Source organism: Vanacampus margaritifer, chromosome 6, assembly GCF_051991255.1.
Source record: "Vanacampus margaritifer isolate UIUO_Vmar chromosome 6, RoL_Vmar_1.0, whole genome shotgun sequence".
Taxonomy (NCBI): Eukaryota; Metazoa; Chordata; class Actinopteri; order Syngnathiformes; family Syngnathidae; genus Vanacampus; species Vanacampus margaritifer.
In genome coordinates, this window is record NC_135437.1 from 28,157,426 (window position 1) to 28,178,500 (window position 21,075).

At 41.2% G+C, this 21,075-nt stretch overlaps 1 protein-coding gene across 7 annotated transcripts in view; it reads right to left on the bottom strand.

Moving 5' to 3' along the window:
- Positions 1 to 21,075, bottom strand: part of LOC144053321 (unconventional myosin-IXAa-like) — a 101,137-nt gene that overhangs the window by 75,471 nt on the left and 4,591 nt on the right. For all 7 annotated transcript variants that reach the window (XM_077567664.1, XM_077567662.1, XM_077567665.1 and 4 more), the window contains exon 2: positions 2,031 to 3,004. In XM_077567664.1, coding sequence (XP_077423790.1) covers positions 2,031 to 2,933 — 903 coding nt within the window. In that variant the 5' untranslated portion in view covers positions 2,934 to 3,004. The remainder of the gene's footprint in view (positions 1 to 2,030; positions 3,005 to 21,075) is intronic.

Here is a 21,075-nt window from a genome sequence, read left to right on the forward strand (position 1 = left end):
AAAGACGTTGAGGACGGAGGGCCCAGGCACTACCTGGAACCATCCATCAGCCACAGGAGACAGGCCGGGTCCCTCGGGGGCCTGCTTTAGTGCACCGAGGACATCTGGATGGGAAGCATCTGGTGGAGGGGGCCGGACGGGAGACGGGGGGGGGCTCGGGTTCCGCGGGAGGCCACAACAACACCGCAAACAGGCTGTCATCTGGATGTGTCTAGCATTTGAGGTGGCGGCCGATTGGTGGAAAACCAGGAAGCATCGTCAGTGATTTGAAATAAAATTGAATGCGTTCAATGGAAGAAAAAAGAAGAAGCTATTTTTAGAGCAACTATTTTCATACTGCAATATTTTTGCTCCGTTATCATATCATCAAAATCTAACATCAGCCCTTTTTTAAATTCCCTCACAATATTTTTTTTCAAAAAAGATCTCAAATTCGGCCCAATCGACGTGCACCCAATTTAAGGATGCTACCTTTGCTTTGGAATGATTGTACTCGAAACGGCATTCATGAGACGTGCCATCATTTGCCGATTTCCTGGCAAGAGCCAAGACGCCGACGCAGCTGCGCTGGAAGCCGTCAGCTGCGTTCACATTTTCCAGATGACAAAACGAGCGGTCTGCGAGTCAACAATGCACAGCTGCATGCGGACAAGACCTCCACATGCATCCTGACAGGATAACACATGCCGGACAACTACATTACAAATTTAGGGGGGGGGGGGGGGGACAGGAGAAGAAGATGATCCCGAGTTCACTAGGTCACGCATGTCCAGCTGCAAATGACACAAATCGAAGTCGTTTAGCGACGACGTCGCCTCGCCAAACATTCCCCAATGAAATTTCATAATCCTTAATCCATTATTGATTTTCTAATCCAGGCCGGATTAGGCAACATTTCATGAGGTTTTTTTTCCCCCCGTCAATGCAGAGATTGGGCAAACTCGGTTTCTAGGTCATATCACATGTATTCTCCATATGAATGTCATGTGTGCAAAAAATAGCACACGGGACGTTTCTAATCCGCTTCATGCCTCCACTCATGAGCGCCGGCATTCCCAGGCCTTCTCTTTGGATTTCATCAGGGCTTTTGTCACCCACTCCGCGTCTAATTTAGAACATATGAGCGGGAAGTGAGGCCCGAGGATGAGACCGAGGCAGCTGCGCGGCACCCGAGTGATGGGAATCCCCGACTAAATGAAGTCAAATGGCCGAGATGATGTTTGTTTTGCTTTTGAAAGAAGACATCATTCACAGTGACATTTTAAGATGATACGGCAGTTGAACAGAAAGTATTGCATCTTGTTCGGCACTCCCATCGGCCCCGACAAGTCATTTCTTTAAAACCAACCATGACTAAATACTAAGGCAAGCAGACGTAGCAAATCCAGGTCCAGAAAGTAAAAAACCTGCCACATTTTGGCTTTAGCTTCTGATGCTAGCTAGCTAGCTAGCTCTCTGGGAGATAAAAGAGCACCATGGGAGCTAACTAGGGAGCTAGCTAGCTGGTACCTGAAAGTAAAAACCCTGCCAAAGTTTGGCTTTAGCTTCTGATGCAAGCTAGCTATCTTAATAGCAGGTAAACGAGCACAAAGCTAGCTTCCAAGCAGCTAAACGAGCACCATGGGAGCTAGCTCGGGAGCTAGCTAGCTAGCTAGCACCTGAAAGTAAAAACCCTGCCAAAGTTTGGCTTTAGCTTCTGATTCAAGATAGCTATCTTAATAACAGGTAAACGAGCACAAAGCTAGCTTCCAAGCAGCTAAACGAGCACCATGGGAGCTAGTAATTTTATGCAATTTATATGTATTTTTAAATAATTTGCAGATGAATCAGTATTTTTTTTCTGCCAAAAATCGGTATTGGCACCGACCTAAAAAAAAAGCATATCAGTCGGGCCCTAGTTAGCATTTGGGTTTTAGTTTGGAATTTTTGATGTTCAATAAAGTATGAAAACAATAAGCATGCTGTCGTAAGACGGTGTATAATTAAAGCCGCCGAGGAAATGGTTCAACAACAACAACAAAAAGTCTTACCTCCAGCACAGGCCCCGCCCCCAGGATGATCTGCTCCACGCCGCTGGCGAAGCCCTTCTGGCTGAGGGCGGTCAGGTGGTGAATGAGGAAGTTGGTGCTCTGCGTCTTCCCCGAGCCGCTCTCGCCCGAAATGACAATGCACTGATTGCGGCGCCGCTGCAGCATGGCGTGGTAGGCCACGTCGGCCACGGCGTAAATATGCGGCTCCAGCTTGCCCAGCGCGTGGTTGTCGTACAGTTTGACGTACTTGGGGTTGTAGATGGGCAGGAACTGGAAGGGGTTGACCACGATGAGGATACTCCCGATATACGTGTAGATCTTCTCCTGGCGGAAACGCGCCCGCAGGCTCTCCAAAAGGGCGCGCTCGGTGAGTTCGGGCAGAGCGCAGAGGTCGGTCGGGGGGTCGCTCCCCGCCGGCTGCGGGAGAAAGCCCCGCTCCACCATGTGCCGGCGCTCCTCCGTCACCCGCAGCCACATCTGCAAGCTGCCGCCGTAGTGGATGGACCCGTCCAGGTTCTTTTCCCGCAGCAGGAAGCGGTAGTCGTCGCCGCTGCCCAGGCCGCCGCGGTTCTCCAGGGCGCTCCGGGGCCACAGCATCATGCGCTGCACGGGGCAGTCGCCGGGGTTGAGGATCCACTCCTCGCCGCCGAACTCCTTGACCTCGGCCAGCACGTAGCACTTGGTACGGTCCAGGCGCAGCCGCTCGATGAGGCACTCGATGGCCTCGGCCGCCGTGGTGTTCTTGCGGGCGCCCACCGGGCAGTAGATGGTGCCCTCGGCCAGGGAGCCCGGGTACACGCGAAGGGCGAAGTCCTGGTCCTCCAGGCGCCGCCGCATGCTGCCGCTAGCGGCGGCCATGTTGGCGCTGCTGGCGTAGCTGCAGCTGCCATCTTGTAAGCTCATGGTGGCACAGACGCTCCCATCAGCACAGCGCTCGCTCCGGGCACGTTGACAGGAACTCAGGACATCCCAACCTGCGGGAGGCAAAAAGTCGCTTTAAAACCAGTAGAGTGGAGAATTGCATACTCGTGGGTGGGCACAAACAATATGTTGAACTCATTTGCTCCCAAAAATGTATAAAAACGTTCTATTTTAAATATTGCCATGGTCCCAAAGATGTATTTATACGTTTTTATATGCTAGAGCATACAGAAAAGCAATGGTAGATATTACAAAAACAGCTAGCAGGTGGCAGCAGAGTATAAGAGATCAACCAGGGCCATGTTACAAAAAGCCATTTTCACCAGTGTTTTAAACAGATTTGTGAATAATGATGAAACTTAGCTATTTTCTAATGCTAATTGCTGCAAAACGGAAACAGATAGAAATATTCTTCAAGAGACTTGAAAGTATTAATTTAGTAGATAACGTTGAGATATGCATATTACATGTGCCACAATATTTTTTAATATATGCAGCCCTACCGTCATTTATGAGCGGATTTACGCTATTTATGGGCTGGTTCAGTTCCTATCCCCTGCCATGTACATCCAGTGAGTTATTAAAAGGGGAGGTCAACACCCCAATTTTTTTTTTTACAATATTAAGTTCTATGTAGCCCCACTAGTCTAAATATGGCATTCTGGTTAACATTGCGTTAATGGAATATGAATATTGCGAAGCAAAATCCAGCCGTTTTTATCCATCTCAGGGGGCGGCCATTTTGCCACTTGCTGTCGACCGAAGATGACATCACAGTTGCTCAGGTAACAACCAATCACAGCGCAGCTTGAGAAAACACGTGAGCTGTGATTGGCCGTTGCCTGAACCCTAAGCAACTCTGATGCCATCTTCAGTCGACAGCGAGTGGCAAAATGGCCGCCGCCTAAGATGAAAAAAATGGCTGGATTTTGCTTCATAACTCATATTCCAAAAATGTTGTATTAATCAGAATGTCATGTTTAGGCTAGTGAGGTCACATATAACATATTATTGTCAAGAAATATTTAAGGTTGAGTTCGGTTCCATCACCAAGCTTGTAACTCAAATCAATAATCTCAATTGAAATTAATTGATAGGCTGTTAATCAGTTCCAGCCAACCAACTGACAGTTTTTTTGGTGTTTTAATGTATGTTGGACTGCTTGGAGGCAAAGTACACTTTTAACACGACAGTCTGGGAACCAGACCGCCATCATCTGGTTTATGGAAGACATTCTCTCACAGGCATGTATAAAACAAAGCAAACATAATGGCTGCCGTTAGCTAGCATCAGCTTGATTGCACTCTACCCATTCCAGCGTCAAAAGAGCTAATCTGCTAAATGAATCCGAGCAATCTAAATTCTCACAATGTCTCATCTATGAACCTGTTAGTTTTTTCTTAAATGCTACAATGAAGTAGTTGGTAGCTATTGTAAACGTGTCTTGTAAAGCACCCATCCAGCATTCTGCCACTTGTGCAAAATTACAATTTTACAAAAACATTTGAATGTAACACAACAGCTTTTAATAATCCAAAAGACAAAATTCGATTTCCCGATTTAGCAAATTTTCAACGATTCGATTTTTAAAATGCCGATGTATCGAATTCATTTGATGTATTGCCCAGCCCTAGGCGGTAGAAAACAAGACTAAAATCATTATTTAAGCCCATTCATCCCATTTTCTCGCCATTGCCAGCCAGAAGTATGTGTGACGTCACATTGAAAAAAATCTAAAACGGGTCAAGATGGTATCTTCTGGTCACATGGTGTCCACCACTCAAACTTCCTGTTGGAATTCCGAGTGGAACATTTAGGATGGATGCAACAAAAAAAAGTGATGCAGAACAAGAAGATGCTTTATGTATTTATGGCGCATCGCTGCCATAAAACCAACTGCATGAGTGAGCGTGTGAGATCATGTGACCGCCCAGAGGCCAGAGTGCCGCCAAGTGCCAAGATTAACAGCTGCCACCTTCCGCACAAAAGTGGCTCTAATGAGCTAAACAATGGACTAATTCACCGCTCACTTCCTTGTCTGCAGTGGCCAGCGCTCTCTCTTTCTCTCACACACACAAAGGTTAATTGATGCTAACAAGGACAGTGGCTAATGTCACAACAATGAAGCACAGCACACAAGATAAGAGGGTTTATTTGAAAGAAAACATGTAGCTGCATCAGCTAGCTTTAAATTTGAAACAACTTTTACGGGCCTCAAAATAATTTCATTTATCGACTCAATGTACCGAACGGACATGTTTTTGGGAAGCCAAAAAACCCAAAGAAACCCCACGGTATCACGGGAAGAACACAAACTCCTCACAGGCAGAGGCAAATCCAGGTCCAGAAAGTAAAAAAATCTGCCACAGTTTGGCTTTAGCTCCTGATGCTAGCTAGCTAGCTAGCTTCCTCCCTGGCAGGTAAAAGAGATGGAGCTAGCTAGCTATTACCTGGGGCTAAATGCCACAGTTTGGCTTTAGCCCCTGATGCTAGCTTCCTCCCTAACAGGTAAACGAGCACCAATGGAGCTAGCTAGCTAGCATAGGGTGACCATATTCCCATTTCCAAAAAAAAGAGGAAACTTGCCCCGGCATTGAAATTGTGGGACCAGTCGCAGTTACACAGTGTACTTCACTTTCTATTAGTCACGCATTGCCAACCGGACAAATGCCACAGTTTGGCTTTAGCCCCTGATGCTAGCTAGCTAGCTTCCTCCCTAGCAGGTAAACGAGCACCAATGGAGCTAGCTAGCTAGCTAGCACCTGGAGCTAAAGCCAAACTGTGGCAGGGTTTCTACTTTCTGGACCTGGATTTGCCACTTCTGCTCACAGGACTACCTAAGATGGGTTTCGAACCCAGAACCACAGAACTGTGAGGCAGAAGGTCTGAACACAAGGTCACTCTGCAGCCCTGCTAAACAAATGGCAAAGCTGAATAAATACTTCTTTGGTTGAAATCAAGTAAAAATCAGAATGGTCCTTCTTGTGAGAGTGTTCGAACCAGCGTCCTGAAAACGCCACTTTTTCCAACATGCCTCACCCAGCATCCAGCGAGGAAACACGCAGCCGGGTGTGCGGCGTAAACAAAGAGGACGACTGTGACCTACGACGAGACAGGGCCCGATTCCAAAACAAGATAGAAAAGCGCGACTGAGGGCTGCAACAACTCGCACTTTATGTCCAACCAAAAGGAAGAAAAACAAGATGACCCAAGAAACCAACAAGCTCTTCATTCACTTCAAATGTCAGCTTTGTGGTCCAGTCGGGTACCAACTTTACAAAATATTTACACAGCCTACATTGAGAGAATCTATTGGCAAATGTTTTTGAGCATTCAAATTGCAGTCCACTTGAAATTAAAAACAATTAGTCATTTGATGAATTGTTGTGATAAAGCAAAATAAGTCGCAGGTCACACAGGTAGACTCCAAGATTCGAGCCAATAATGCTTCTGTAGGTCAAACTTATACCTTGTTTATCAATTAAAAGTTCATCTACATCATGAAATCTTCAAAAATCACATTTCGTAAAAGGTACTCAACAAAGAAGTCAGTAATTACCTCCAAATATAGCACAACAATTCTTCATTACATTCTAGTTGTCGTAGATATCTAATTTTGGATTGTCCACAAACAGTCGCCAGGCTAGCATAGCAACAGTTGCTATGCTAGCCTAGCTAGTAGAGTTCATGACCTCAAAATATGGCCTTCTGATTAGTCTATTGCCGTTTGTTTGGGTTGTATAATTCATAAAAATATATGCCAGGTTGCTACGTGGCGGCCATGTTGGTAGGGGCAACTTTTCAATTAAAAGCAATGCACGGACATTGGTAATAAGTTGCAACTTGATCATTTTTTAACCGATTTTAATCAGGTAAACTTTTTTTGTCAACGGCAAACTGTGTGCTATCAATATGTCATCTGTGAAAGAAAAGCCATAACAAATATTTTGACCTGTGAAAGGTTACCCTGGTCTTTTTGAGTTTTCTTGCCGTCGTGTCGACACACATGGAATTCGCTGATGACTTTGACCCTCCTAGCTTAGGGTCGCCATAGGCATGCATCTCAAGGGAGGTGTGCCATATCTACTTATTCACATCTGTGGTCATGACGTAATAAGGAATAATAATGTTATGTTGTAGACATAATTCTATTTTGAAGAATACCAAAACCAAATTTCTGAAATAAGGCTCACTGTGTGTGACTCATTTTTCGACATCAATATGTCACATATGATTGTAAAAAAAAATATGTGTTAGCTGCAGCTCTGCATGTTACAATGAATTTCTGGAGAGCAAGCCATGAAAAATGTGCAGATGTCGTCAACGAAATATAGGATATTACAGATTACCAGCCGATAAAGACAAATCCCTACTTCGAGTAATGGTTTCTTTTTAGGGGGTCAGAAGCGATAAGTCCCGCTCTATTGACTGTGATGTTTCCTAAAATCCACTGGACAACCACAAAACACACACAAAGTGCGGCGGATTAATTTGGTGGATTTTTCATAGGTTTCAAGTCTTCCTTTTAGTAATGTAAGAGTGATTTGTCTGTTGTGTTTAGTGCATATGTGAAGAGATTGGTCCCCCGAAATTCTGGTGGTTGAAATAGTCCACTTTGCCTGAAGGAAAACAGAACCAGAAAGGCCTTGTTCACACTGACAGATCCAAATCAGACTTTTCACCATATCTCGATATTGTATGATATTGTATGAGTGGCTTTTGTGTCTCTTGTGATGTAACCCAAAACATAATTTCACTTGCAAATAAAAAGTAGAACACCAGGATCCCATTTGAGAAACAAATTGGATTTGCATATAGTGTGAACAAAGAGAAGTGGATCCTCGATCAAATGAGCCAAATAAAAATGTGCTTTTTTGTTTGTTGAGGTTTTTTTTTTTTTTGTGGTTCCGTTTAAACAGGATTGTAATCGGCCTCTCACGTGAAGTCAATTCAGACCTCTTTGAAGTGAACCAAATCTGGATCGCATCTGGAGTATTTCTATTTGGTTTGATTTCTCACGTCTGATTAACAGTTCACTTTGATGAATGAGCCACTTGTGGTTTGGTTCTCTACAGTGTGAAGACACAGCGCTTCTAATTCACTTCTCCGACATTAGTTTGTTATCAACTGACAGCCAATCAGAACTGGATCCTGTTTTCAAAGGATTTTACAATATGAACACAAAAGGAACCAAGTCGCTTTTTGGTTGGTTCCCTTTTGGGTCCACTTAAGAACTGGATTCAGTTCACCGGTACCTTGTTGTTTGGTAGATTTTTTTATTTTATTTTTTTGTGATTTTTTTTTTTTAGATTTGAGTGACATTTCAATTCATTTCGATGGGGATTTTTTTTGTTTGTTAAAATAAATAAATTCAGCTACAAGTTTGAACTTTCGGGCAAACTACCACTGTATTAAAAAGTACGACATTGGGAGAAAGCGCTTGGACGGAGGAGAGCAAAAAAGTGACTCGGTTCTTTTTGCCTTTACACTGCAAGTTGGTTTGAAAAACAAAGCAGTTCTGGTCTGAATCATTCTCATCCTCCTCTTCCGCTCCCCTCCCTCATTCTTGCTCTCCGGCCTGCACTCAGTTCTCACCAGTGTAACAGCAATAAACACCAAACCTCAGCATTCCTCAACACACACACACACGCACATATATATAAACATACACGCAGCGCACTACAAATCTTTTGACACAGGAAGCGTGTTTTCCTGCCTAAACCCAAACTCAGACTGGTACTGTAAACTCAAAGAAGTGTATCATTACGGCATTTATGCCCTGATGCCACATAACACAAACACACTCACGACATCCAATCCTCTATAGAAAGGTATGAGTGTGTGAAATCCAAATGATGTTGTAATATGTTCTGTTTTTGTCACACAATTTCATAGATTAAAAGTCAATACAAAAGAATACATTTGTCATTGCAACAAAAGTGGCCATATGAAATATAAATAGGCCTAACTAAACAATAATAAACAACAAATAACATGTAAACAAGACACAAAACCGTACATATACGGAAGAGGTGTGTGCATGGGCGTGCGTTTGGCTCAATTATAGTGTGTGTGTGTGCAGGTCCAGAAAGTAGGGAGCTAGCTAGCTAACGAGCATCAGGGGCTAAAGCCAAATTCTGGCATTTAGCCACAGGTGCTAGCTAGCTAGCGCCAATGGTGCTCATTTACCTGCTAGGGAGCTAGCAAGCTAGCTAGCATCAGGTGCTAAAGCCTAACTGTGGCAGGGTTTTTTACTTTCTGGACCTGGATTTGCCACCTCTGCACAGCATTGGCCCATAGAGCATGGTGGGAAAAGTCGCGTTTTCAGGACGTTAATTCAAACAATTTCACAAGAAGGACTGTTCAGATTTGTACTTGATTTCAACTAAGGAAGTATTTATTCAGCTTTGACAGTCGCCATTTGTTTAGCAGGGCTGCAGAGTGACCTTGTGTTCAGAACTTCTGCCTCACAGTTCTGTGGTTATGGGGTTCGAATCCCACCTTAGGTCGAATCCCCTGGGTTTGAATCCAGGTCCAGAAAGTAGAAACCCTGCCACAGTTTGCCTTTAGTCCCAGGTGCTAGCTAGATAGCTCCATTAGTGCACGTTTACCTGCTAAGGAGGAAGCTAGCTAGCTAGCAGCAGGGGCTAAAGCCAAACTGTGGCATGTAGCCCCAGGTGCTGGCTAGCTAGCTCCATTGGTGCTCGTTTACCTGCTAGAGCGCTAGCAAGCAAGCTAGCTAACTAGCTAAAAAAACAAACAAGTTTTTTTTACTTTCTGGACCTGGATTTGCCACCTCCGCACAGCATTGGCCCATTCAGAGAACACAAAGTACACAAAAAGTATTGGCACGGGACATCTACAGATGGTTGGAAGTGAAATGTCAATGCGTACGTGTGTGTGTGCGTGTGCGTCTAAATTTCATTGGGAAGTGAATCCACACAGACACAAACACGTACACTGACATTGAGTGCAGAGTCATTCGTGGCAGCACTCTCGTGTGTGTGCGCATGTTAGTATTTCCCATCATGCACTCCTCGGTTGAGACGCCACAACACAAAATATTTCACTAAAGGTCATAAGCTACAGCTGCTACACACACACACACACACACACACACACACACACACACGTGTATGCCCAGAGCATTGTTGTGTGGCTCGTGCGTCCAATTCTGCGATGACATCATCCCTAAATTGCCGTTATTGATTTAAGACACCCCCCCCTCGCTGTAAAATGGGTCACTAAGGGAGCATCTGTTTCCATGGTTACAGCCGCACGCTTGATTTCAATCAATTTGAGGCGGCACTCTTTCATGAGCGACACGGGGAAATGGAAAAAGAATACATTTGTGTAAATGGAGCCATTTTATTGCACTTTATTTCAATTGCTTGTATACAGTATAATTGTATTTGTTTATTTGAGGGGCTTCATTAACATAAATTACTTATTACAATTTTATTGATAATATACCCATAATTAATATTTAATATCATACATTTTATTTTAGTTTCTTTTGTTTTGGTTGTGTTGTATATTTATATTATAAATGGCATTTTCTTGAATTGTTTTATTTTGGTCATTTTTGCTCATCATATTTGCATTTATTTTGCAATTTTTTTTTATAATTGTATAATTTTTACTTTATAGAATTTATGGCTTAAGAGACTACTAATATGTACTACTATTTACTTTTAAAGGAATCTTTATTTTATTAAAAAATGATCTACACATCAAATGAGTATTAATATTTTACAATACATCATATTTCATTTTTGTTTATTTTGTTGCTGCTGTTTTTGTTTGTGATTTATAATTGTATTTTGGAGATGCCTTTTCCCCTTTATTTTGTCATGTGTTGTTTATATATTAGGATTACCGTATATTTGTGCTATTTGATAGAATTTTATTTTTAGGTCTTAAATTATAGATTACTGATTACTTTTGTAAATATATGTTTTAGTTACATATGTATCAATGTTAAATATGTACACTTATATAATATACACATACTGGATATACACCGGTACTCATTTTATTTTGTTATTGCCTTTTTATATTTTATATCATTAAAAAAAAAACTTGACAAATTCATAAGGATGCATGCATCAACGCTTTTGAGTCTAAATGTCTCCAGTCTCCACAATTGTCATATTTTTGAGTGATGCATCAATAATGAAATTGTGTTAAAACACGCGGCTAAGTGATATCATTGCTGGAGGATGACGCTACTGACGGTAAACATAATGGCACCGGGGGCGGGTCTTTACGCGGCCCAAATAGCTCCATCATTTTCATCGATCTTCCGGTTACCGGCTCAGCTGCCGATTGGCCCGGCAGCCGCGTGCCGTCTGCGGGGACGATAATCAATACCAACTTCTGGTCTCCGCGCATTAAAGCGATCAATACCGAGATGAGATTAAATTTTTTGAACACTGCGGCTCATCATATTGGATTTTTTTCCCCTAACCGCATAGCTTACAGTGAATAAAGAAAGTCGAGATGGAAATGGCCGTGGCTAAAGTGGTGTAATTTAAGCAAACTTATCTGCCAGAAAGTTTGCTATCTTTATCTGTGTTAGCATGCCAATTGTTAACATGTTAGCAAATTTCATTAGCTTTAGATATTAACTCAGAACGCTTATTAGCAAGTTAGTTTTTGTGCATCTTTATCTTGGTACATGTTAGCTAACCACTGGTTAGCATTTTATCCATTCTCAGTAGCCTTTTGAAAGGGTAGCCTATCATGTAAAATCCTTATGCCTAAGTGGTTGTTATGCTCATGTTGCTATTTTATTATGTTATAGTCAAAAGTGTTCAAATGTTTCAGCTCTAGAGCTATACAACACTTTAATAATTGTCCATAAGATATGAGATATTCCTAGATTAGCATTATGCGTCCACACAGGTTGCTAGCATGTTAAAGTTAGCATGCTAGCTGTTGCCTTGTTAGAATGGCCATTTTGCTATAGCAAAAGTAAAAAAAAAAAACTGAAAAATAAGTTGCCCATTTCCCAGCAAATTTGTGATAAATGCCATGTTAGCAAAGGACAGTTGTCTCATTGATGCCGGGAAGTCTGCTGGAGGTCCGAGATCTCCACTTAGTGAAACCAATGGACTTCACTCCAACAGCCAAGGCGACGTCCTTGCACTTACAATCGGAAATTGTTTTACAACACGTCTCGGCTTGGTGAGTCACACGTGAAAAAAGGTTTGGTGCATCCAAGTCATTCGCTGACAGACCAGAAGAATCCGCAAAACCCGTGTTTAGCCGGGCCGTTGTCTGGGCCGCCGTCCAATACGCTCTCGAGAGGAGCACAACAAAATAAGAAGGCACCCGAGCAACCTAGAGCAAGGTGACGCAACATGGACCGGCACAGTGTTCAAGACCACAGGACTTGTTTAGTTGGTGGGAAAAACCCGACTATTGTGAGGACGTGACCTCGCTACTGTGGAGGCACAATATGGTTTTTGATCGTATCAACCTTTTCACCGTGACGTCATGTACTGATCTTTGTGATCTTCAATAGCACAGCAACAAAACAAACTATTTACGTGCCATATATAACAAAGGCAGAGCGAGTGAAAAGGGTCAATTGCTCAAATGATGATTATCGCGTTCTTCTCTACTTCAGTAGTTCGAATGTGTAACGTTTCAGTCAAAAAGATGTCGCGGAATGCAAAATGCTTCAAAGCGAGACGATGCAAGGCTGTTGACATATTGCGATCATCATGTCTTCTTTTATGACCGGTTTGAAATGTTCAAAGTAGGCATGGGTCGACATTCGATTCTGGCGGGATAAAAAAAAAAACGTGAAAATTATAGGTTTAAAATGTCTTCTTCAAAATATAAAAATGTTTTTTCCATTTTATTTTTTAAACGAAGTATAGAATATTTGGTACATTAAGAAATGGGTACCATGTTATGTAGACAGACAAACAAATGAAAAGAAGAAAGAGAGAGATAGAGAAAGAAAGGTAGAGAGAAAGGGAGATAGAAAGAAAGGTAAAAAGGTAGATAGATAGAAAGAAAGATAGAGAGAAACAAAGAATGATAGAAAGAAAGAACGAAAGGTAGATAGATAGACAGAGAGAGAAAGAAAGAAAGAAAGAAAGAATAAGAGAAAGAAAGAAAGAAAGGTAGAGAGATAGATAGAAAGATAGAGAAACAAAGAATGATAGAAAGAAAGAAAGGTAGAGATAGATAGAGAGAAAGAAAGAAAGAATGAGCGAAAGAAAGGTAGAGATAGATAGATAGAGAAAGAAAGAAAAAAAAGAAAGAAAGGAAAAAAAGAAAGAATGAGCGAAAGAAAGGTAGAGAGATAGATAGATAGAGAAAGAAAGAAAAAAAAGAAAGAAAGGAAAAAAAGAAAGAAAGAAAGAAACTAGCAAAACCTTTTGGGTCATATCTGGCCATGCAATTTTTTTCCTCATCGTTTTCAGCTCAAATCTTCTCAATCCATTTCTGCCACATTGAAGTGACTTTTTTTTTCAAAATATTCTGAAAATATTTAATATTTCTAAACGGATGTTGCTTTCATACAAAAGTGTCCTCTGTGTCAAAAGCGTCAAGATCCTCTTTCGAGTTGCGGTCGACGCTTGAAAGCGGCCGTGCGGTCACTTTCACTTCCACCTGAGAGGCGCTGGTGTCGCGTCACTTCCTGTGCGGCGGGCGGGTCACTCCAAATCATCAGAGAGTTGACACGAGTGATCGAACTCAAGACGAGTACAAGCGTCATCTTCAAACAACATTCAAGTCATTTTCTTCTCATCATTATTCGCTAATGAAATAAATACGCTTAGTCATCATTTTTACAAGCATGCCAAGCAAACGGGGGAGATTCACTTCTACGAACGCCGTCGCTACTTGAGACGCCTGGCCTAATCGTCGTCATCTTCATCATCATCATCATCATCCCTGGCGGTGGTTGCCATGGCAACAGACCGCTGCTCACTCCTCTTACGATCCGCCGCTTATTAGATACCGCAGACCAAAAACGAGGCAGGAGATGGTTTGGAAATCCTTCTGACGGCCGAGGAACAAATGGGTTGGCGAGGGGGGAGGGGCTGTCAGATTCCAATGGCGGGAATGATGCCACACACACACACACCAACAAACAGGCCGTCTGTGCGTTGAAATGTTTTAATGAGGTCACGTGACTCACTGCCATCTCTCTTCGTGGCGAGATCGCGACAACCTGCACGTATCAAACATGACATGACAGCGTGTGAGTATGCGTGCGTGTGCGTGTGCGTCTACCAGGAAGTGCTCGAGAGAGAGAGCGAGAGAAAAAATATCAATGACATGGATTAGGTACACCCCATTTAGTTCCAAGAATGCGTCCATTAAGTGGCGGCATCTCACACAAGGATGAGCCTCGGGGCACGTTACACAAAGCGTACGTGCACACACACACTACTACACACTCCGTGTTCACGTCGTGACGAGCACGCATGAAGAATCTCTTCATGAAGTTCGCACCTAAGGACATGCTGGCGTGAATAATGCACGTGGCTCCTCATCAATAAATCATCAATTGGGTAAATTCAAGTATGTGAACACACACACACACACACACAAACACGTTCTCATTAATAATCAATCATAAACAATAATCAAACACATTCCCAAAACAGATTGAACAACATGCGCTGGTCCGAATTCAGGAGCATGATTTTTGTCGGTGAGTAGTCGAGTAACCAAAGATGGCACAAAAGTAAGAGTAGTTACGACGGCGTATTAGCGCCATCCGCCACGTATATATATATCAGTGTTTCCCACACCATGTTAACACTTGGGCGGGCCACCCGGGTAATTTAGCAACCACCCAAGAAGTTTTCAAAAAAAATTACTAGAAGAAAAAAAAAAACGTGTCGCGACAGGATATACCGCATGTAACGTTAGTTCGCCGTCAGTCACTTGTGGATCGAGAGGCGAGAAGAGACGTAGTAACAGGACCGTCCAACCCCGCCTCCCATCCCCATTACGATCTCCCTATTTGAAAACCCGACCGAAAAGTGTTGGCACAAACATCCGAGTAGTAGCTACGTGTATTTCTCGCAAATCTGCCACTTTACAAGCTCACAAATGTTCCACTTAATGAAGTGGCAAATTTGCACTTTATTTTATCTGAATATTGCCCCCACACCCTAAAAAAAAAAAAAAAAAAAAGTATGCGTGGCCCTAATACGCTGTCTTAAAAGTAAAAATAAACGGCCCTCAAAGGCGATTGGTCAGCCTCTGAAAATATCCTTACACTCTTCTTTATCGTCGCCATTTCATCTCTTTGCGGCAAGCTGCGTCCTCCTTGATAATCATGACATGTTTTTGCGGTTCACTATTAGTCATATTGTGCATTTTCGTTGCCACTTGTCCTGTTTACGGATGAGCTGAAGCCGAGCAACGTACAACCCGGACTGACTGCCAACAACACGTTTGCACAATTTACAATCTGGATGGAAGCTCAAGTGCATGATTTTGGAAGTACCTGAGATTGAGCCAAGACTTGAACCCAGGACCTCCACAACTACATAATAATATCAACAGAATAGATCAGTTTTTTTTTTTTTTTTACCTTACACTAATGGGGAAGGGCCTATTTTCCTCAAACGCATCTTTAAAATGTCATCACACAAACTCAACACGGGTCCGAGAGACAAAAGACATATGCAGGTTGTAAGCCGTTTAGTGCAGATGCTGACCACAATTACACGTTATGCAAAAACAAGAAACACGCGCGTGCGCTTCCGTTGCTCTGCATTCATTAGAATTAATTAAGTGCACTTGGCTCACCTTGACCACACACGCATCACAGATCACATGACGTTTCCGTGCCGTGACAACAGCCGGCTCCGACGCCATCCAATCGCCCCCCCCTCCCTGCATTGTAGCCGGCCAATCGGAGCATTCCGTTCGCCGCCATTACTGGCTGCCTCGGAGGGAGCATTGAATTACCGAGACGAGGACAAATTGCGTACATTATGAACAACACGCTTCATTTGGCGGTGGAGACCTCCACCAAGGCAGGTGGACCAAAACTGCCAAAATTAAAAAAGATATAAATTAATAAATAAATAAATGAATAAAAGTGGATATAAAAAAATATCAATTAAAAAAATTTAAATTAAAAAAATAAATAAAAATAAATTAAATAAATAGAAATGGAAATAAAAAGAACAAAAAACATCTATATCCATAAATAAAAGTAAAAATAAAAAAATACATTAAAAAAACTGGTAGAAAAAAATACATTTAAGGTGGTCATATAATGGAGGACCAAAACTGCCAAAATAAAAAATATATAAATCACTAAATAAATAAAAGTCAAAATAAAAACAGATATAAAAATATAATTCAAAATTTAGATACAAAAAATAAATAAATGGAAATTATATATATATATATATATATATATATATATACATACATACATATATACATATGTATATACATATATACATATACATATATACATATATATATACATATACATATATATATATACACATATACATATATATATACAAATATACATATGTATATGTACATATATATATATACACATATATATATATATATATATATATATATATATGTACATATATATATATACACATATATATATATATATATATATATATATATATATATATATATATATATATATACACATATATATATATATATATATATATACATACATATATATAGTTTTAATTTAATTTATGAATTATATTTTTTATATCAGTTTTTATTTTCACTTTTATTTTTGTTATTTATCCATTTATTTATTTTTAATTTTGGCAGTTTTGGTCCTCCATACACATGAAACATTGGTTTCATCGTTAATTTCAATCATGGCCTCCATTGATTGGCGGTTTTGGGCAAATCGCCGTCACTGATTTGTTGTGATCTCATGACGGTCGGGTTTTGTTATCAGTCTAAGAAGAGCCTGCACGGAAGCCACAACACAATCGGGTCTAAATACGATCCCAAAACAAAAGCCATCAAATCAATCAATAAATACAAATACAAGCTTTTAGTTGTTGCTCAAAAGCCCAACGTGAAATGAGGTTAGCTGATGCGTGTGCGAGCTTCCTGTCATTGAAGGGCAGAACCTGACAGATGAACAAGACGCGTCACCGAAGACCACAAACGGCGCCGCTCATAACAGGACGCTTTCAGACGCCAACCGCCACTCCATCAATCTGATGCTAACGCAAACCCACACGCTCACTTGAGATCGGATGCTTTATTGATAAGCCGTACCTGATCAAAGACGCCCATCGAGTGTTTCCGCTCGCTCGGCGGAACCCCGAAGGTCAAAGGGTGATGCAGATCATTAGAAAGAAATGATTTGACAAAGCGCTTTTAAAAACAAACTCATCTTTCATCAAAGCTTCGACGTCCCTTCATGGAGAAAAGGATGAGAAGAAATCGCGCGCTAGCTAACGTTGCCGCTACAAAGTAGCTCACGCCGTTCCGATGCTACAAGTCGTGCATTTGCGGAGTCGTTCTTTCTTTCTGTAGAACATAAGACTGATAAATCAGTTCACACCGGAAATCTTATCTTGTGAGGAAACAGTAACTGATGGTTGGATGGTTTGAACAAAATGACCCAAATTTGGGGGGTTTTTGTAGACAAAATGAACCCATTTTTGGGGTTGGATGTACTTTCTTGGTTGTTTTTGGGATTGTTCTGAACAAAACGCCCCAATTTTCGGGAGGCTTGGTTTGAACAAAATACCCCAAATTTTGGGGGTTCCTGTAAAAAAAAAGCCCCAATTTTTGGGCCATTTTAAACAAAACGACCCGAATTTTTTTTTTTTTTTTTGACCAATAACCCAATTTGGGTCAAATATGAACCAATCCACTACTTGGGTCAATTTGACCCAACTTTCTTGGTTGTTTTTTTGGATTGTTCTGAACAAAATGCCCCATTTTTTTGGGTTTTAACAAAATACCCCAAATTTTGGGGGTTCCCGGAAAAAAAAATGACCCAATTTTTTGGGCCATTTTAAACAAAACGACCCGAATTTTGGGGGTTGTTTTGACCAATAACCCAATTTGGGTCAAATATGAACCAATCCACTACTTGGGTCAATTTGACCCAACTTTCTTGGTTGTTTTTTTGGATTGTTCTGAACAAAACGCCCCATTTTTTTGGGTTTTAACAAAATACCCCAAATTTTGGGGGTTCTGGTAGACAAAATGACCCACATTTGGGGGTTGTTTTAACCAATAACCCATTTTGGGTCAAATATATGAACCAATCCACAACTTTCTTGGGGTTTGTTTTTTTTTTGGGGGGGTGGGGGGGGGGGGTTAAACAAAACGACTCAATTTGGGGGTTTTGTACAAAACAACCCAGAAATTTGGATCAAATTGACCCAATTAGTGGATGGATCCATTCTAAATCTTGACCCAAGGTCAGCTTGGAAATGGATGGAGTTTGTGGGTCAGGCTGACTTTGTTTTTTTTGTCTAAAGTAAATAACTAAATAAAAATCAGGGTGAAAATCCTTTTTTTTCTCCGCCTTTTTGCTCCCATCTTGAAAAGTGGGCCAACTCTCCACATCCACAACTATTTGTCTTCCATACATTCCAAAAATCCTTTTTCCATACCATCTCCCTTTTCCAACATGGCCGCCCTGCACTGTACAGCCAAATGTTTTATGACGGAGACGGATGAGGCCTCTTTAAATACAAATCGTTTCCAAAGCCAACAACGTTAAACGTGCGCAAACTGCCTGCTTTGCAGCCCATCTAAAAAAAAAAGCGAAGTCCTTCCACGGAAGGAGTCGGAATGAAGCACATCATCGACAACCAATCAGATTTAGCGGCGAGTGTCAGTCGGCACAGATGTTGATCATCTGACTGCGGCCGCCACAAAGGGTTCGATTGTCCCCGGACGCTGCGCTCTAATCGGCCACCGCGACGTGATTTTCTCATATCACGACACCGCAAACACGTGCACACGCCGTCTTTAGGCTGACGAATGTACAGCACAGCAGACGGTCTTGTACGGGACACGGAGCTCGTTTGAAAATCAGCCGTCAAAGCCAATCAAATGCAGAAAAAAATTGAGATGAAACGGAATCCATCCATGGACAACAGCAACAAAATAGGGCCTGATATGGATTTTTGGGAGGCTGATGCTGATACCATTTTTTTTTTATTGGGGGGGGCAAAAAAAATATACTGATTATTAATACGTTTTTGCGAGCAAATGAGATAATCGGCTGATTGTTTAAAAAAAATATATATACATAATGCATAAAATTAATGCCTAGCCATTGAAAAACAACGATGTGACGTATAAGCATCGGTGGCAGTTAGAGCTGTCAAAATTCATCAATTAATCGACAAGTCGTCGATTATGAAATTAATCGACAACTATTTTGATAATCGAGCAATTGCATGGAGCCATTTTTTTTTATTAAAATGGTCCAAATCCTCTGATTTCAGCATATCAACAGTAATCGTTCACTTATTTCTGTCGTCCTTCGTGAAAAGAAGACTGATTATCTTCTGTGTTTCGCCAAAATAAGACATCCGATTAATCGATTGCATAATCGGTAGACTAATCGATTCTAAAAAATATTCGATAGTGACAGCAATAGTTTAAATGTAAAAAAAATATTAAGACAAATAAAATTCTTTGAAACGCTATAATGATGAAAGTTCCTTTTGGACGAAACAAAATGGATAAAATTTGTTATTTTAAAAAATGTTGTTTCCAGTTGGTGAATATAAAAATCGACGGCAGTGAATCCATTAAAAACGAACCGTTCTTAAAGTCTGTATGTCCCCTGGTGACCAGTCCAGGGGTGTCAGATTTTTTTGATTTTTAGAGCTTTAATAAATACACTGAAGCCAATTTTGGTGCATGTTTGTCTTTGTTTTGCCCGGAAGGAAAACTTTGGACCGTAAAGTAAGACACAAGCTGGCTGGAACGACATCGCTTTTCTGCTCCGTGTAAAAAGTGCTTAATTGCTCGTGAAAGCAATTGAAGGGAAGTGGAAACATTTTTGTGCGGCGTCCATTTGGAGGACATGAAAGCGAGAGTCAGAAGTGGAAGCCGACACGGGACTTTTGGGACAATGACAGACGCTATTTAAGATGACTCCGCCCCTCCGCCATTGTGTGCGGCTCTATAAATACACCTGCTGAGAGATACATAACATAACACGGCGCTGACAAGCTATGCCAGGCATTGACTTCATCCTGGTGTTGTCTTACGCCAAAAACACCTCCAGCGACTTTCCGGCCCGGTGGCGGATGTGAAGCTCAACTCGCTAACTCGCTTTCTCGCTCGTGAATTCATGACAACATGACACAAGACAAGAAAAGAGGAACGATTACTGAGAATGCGATCAGACTTGACAAGAAAAGGCCGAAGTCGAAACAAACATGGAGCGCTCGGTTGAAGTGAAGCTTTTGAGACGTCGTTCCACATTAAGCACAAAGCGGGGAAACTCCAAAATCCACGCTGCACTGAACGCATCAGTTAGGAAAAGACAGACGGACAGCTGTCACTCGCAAATACTTTCACAACCGATTATCCCATCGATGAATCTGATACCATTTTAAAACATTTTCTTCCATTGTTTATTTGGTCATGTTTAGTGATTTAAAAAAAAAACTAAACATCAATTAAGCCAAATCACATGACAGTTCTGTCAATCTAACTTAAAAAACACGTTTGCAAATGTCTTATTTTCATTTAACACAAACAAAAATTATCGGTCTATTTTCATGAAGGGGAGGCCAAAATAAAGATTTGGACAATTTTAAGGTGAATAATGTAGTCGATTAATTAATAGTCAATTAGTTGGCAATTAATTGTTTAATATTGACTTTAATATTTAATATTTTTAGAATCGATTAATCGACTAATGTGAGTCATTTTAGTGCTGTCACTATCGAGTATTGTTAGAATCGATTAATCTGACGATTATTCAATCGATTAATCTGATTCATTTAAATTCTGCATTAAAGTGTATTACTTTTTTGTTTTCCTTATTGGTGTTTATTTCGTACTTCGCATTCATATAGTGATTTAAAAAAGGTAGATTGATGTTGTACTAAGTTAACACTGGTTGGGTCAATGTTTTCCAAAGTAA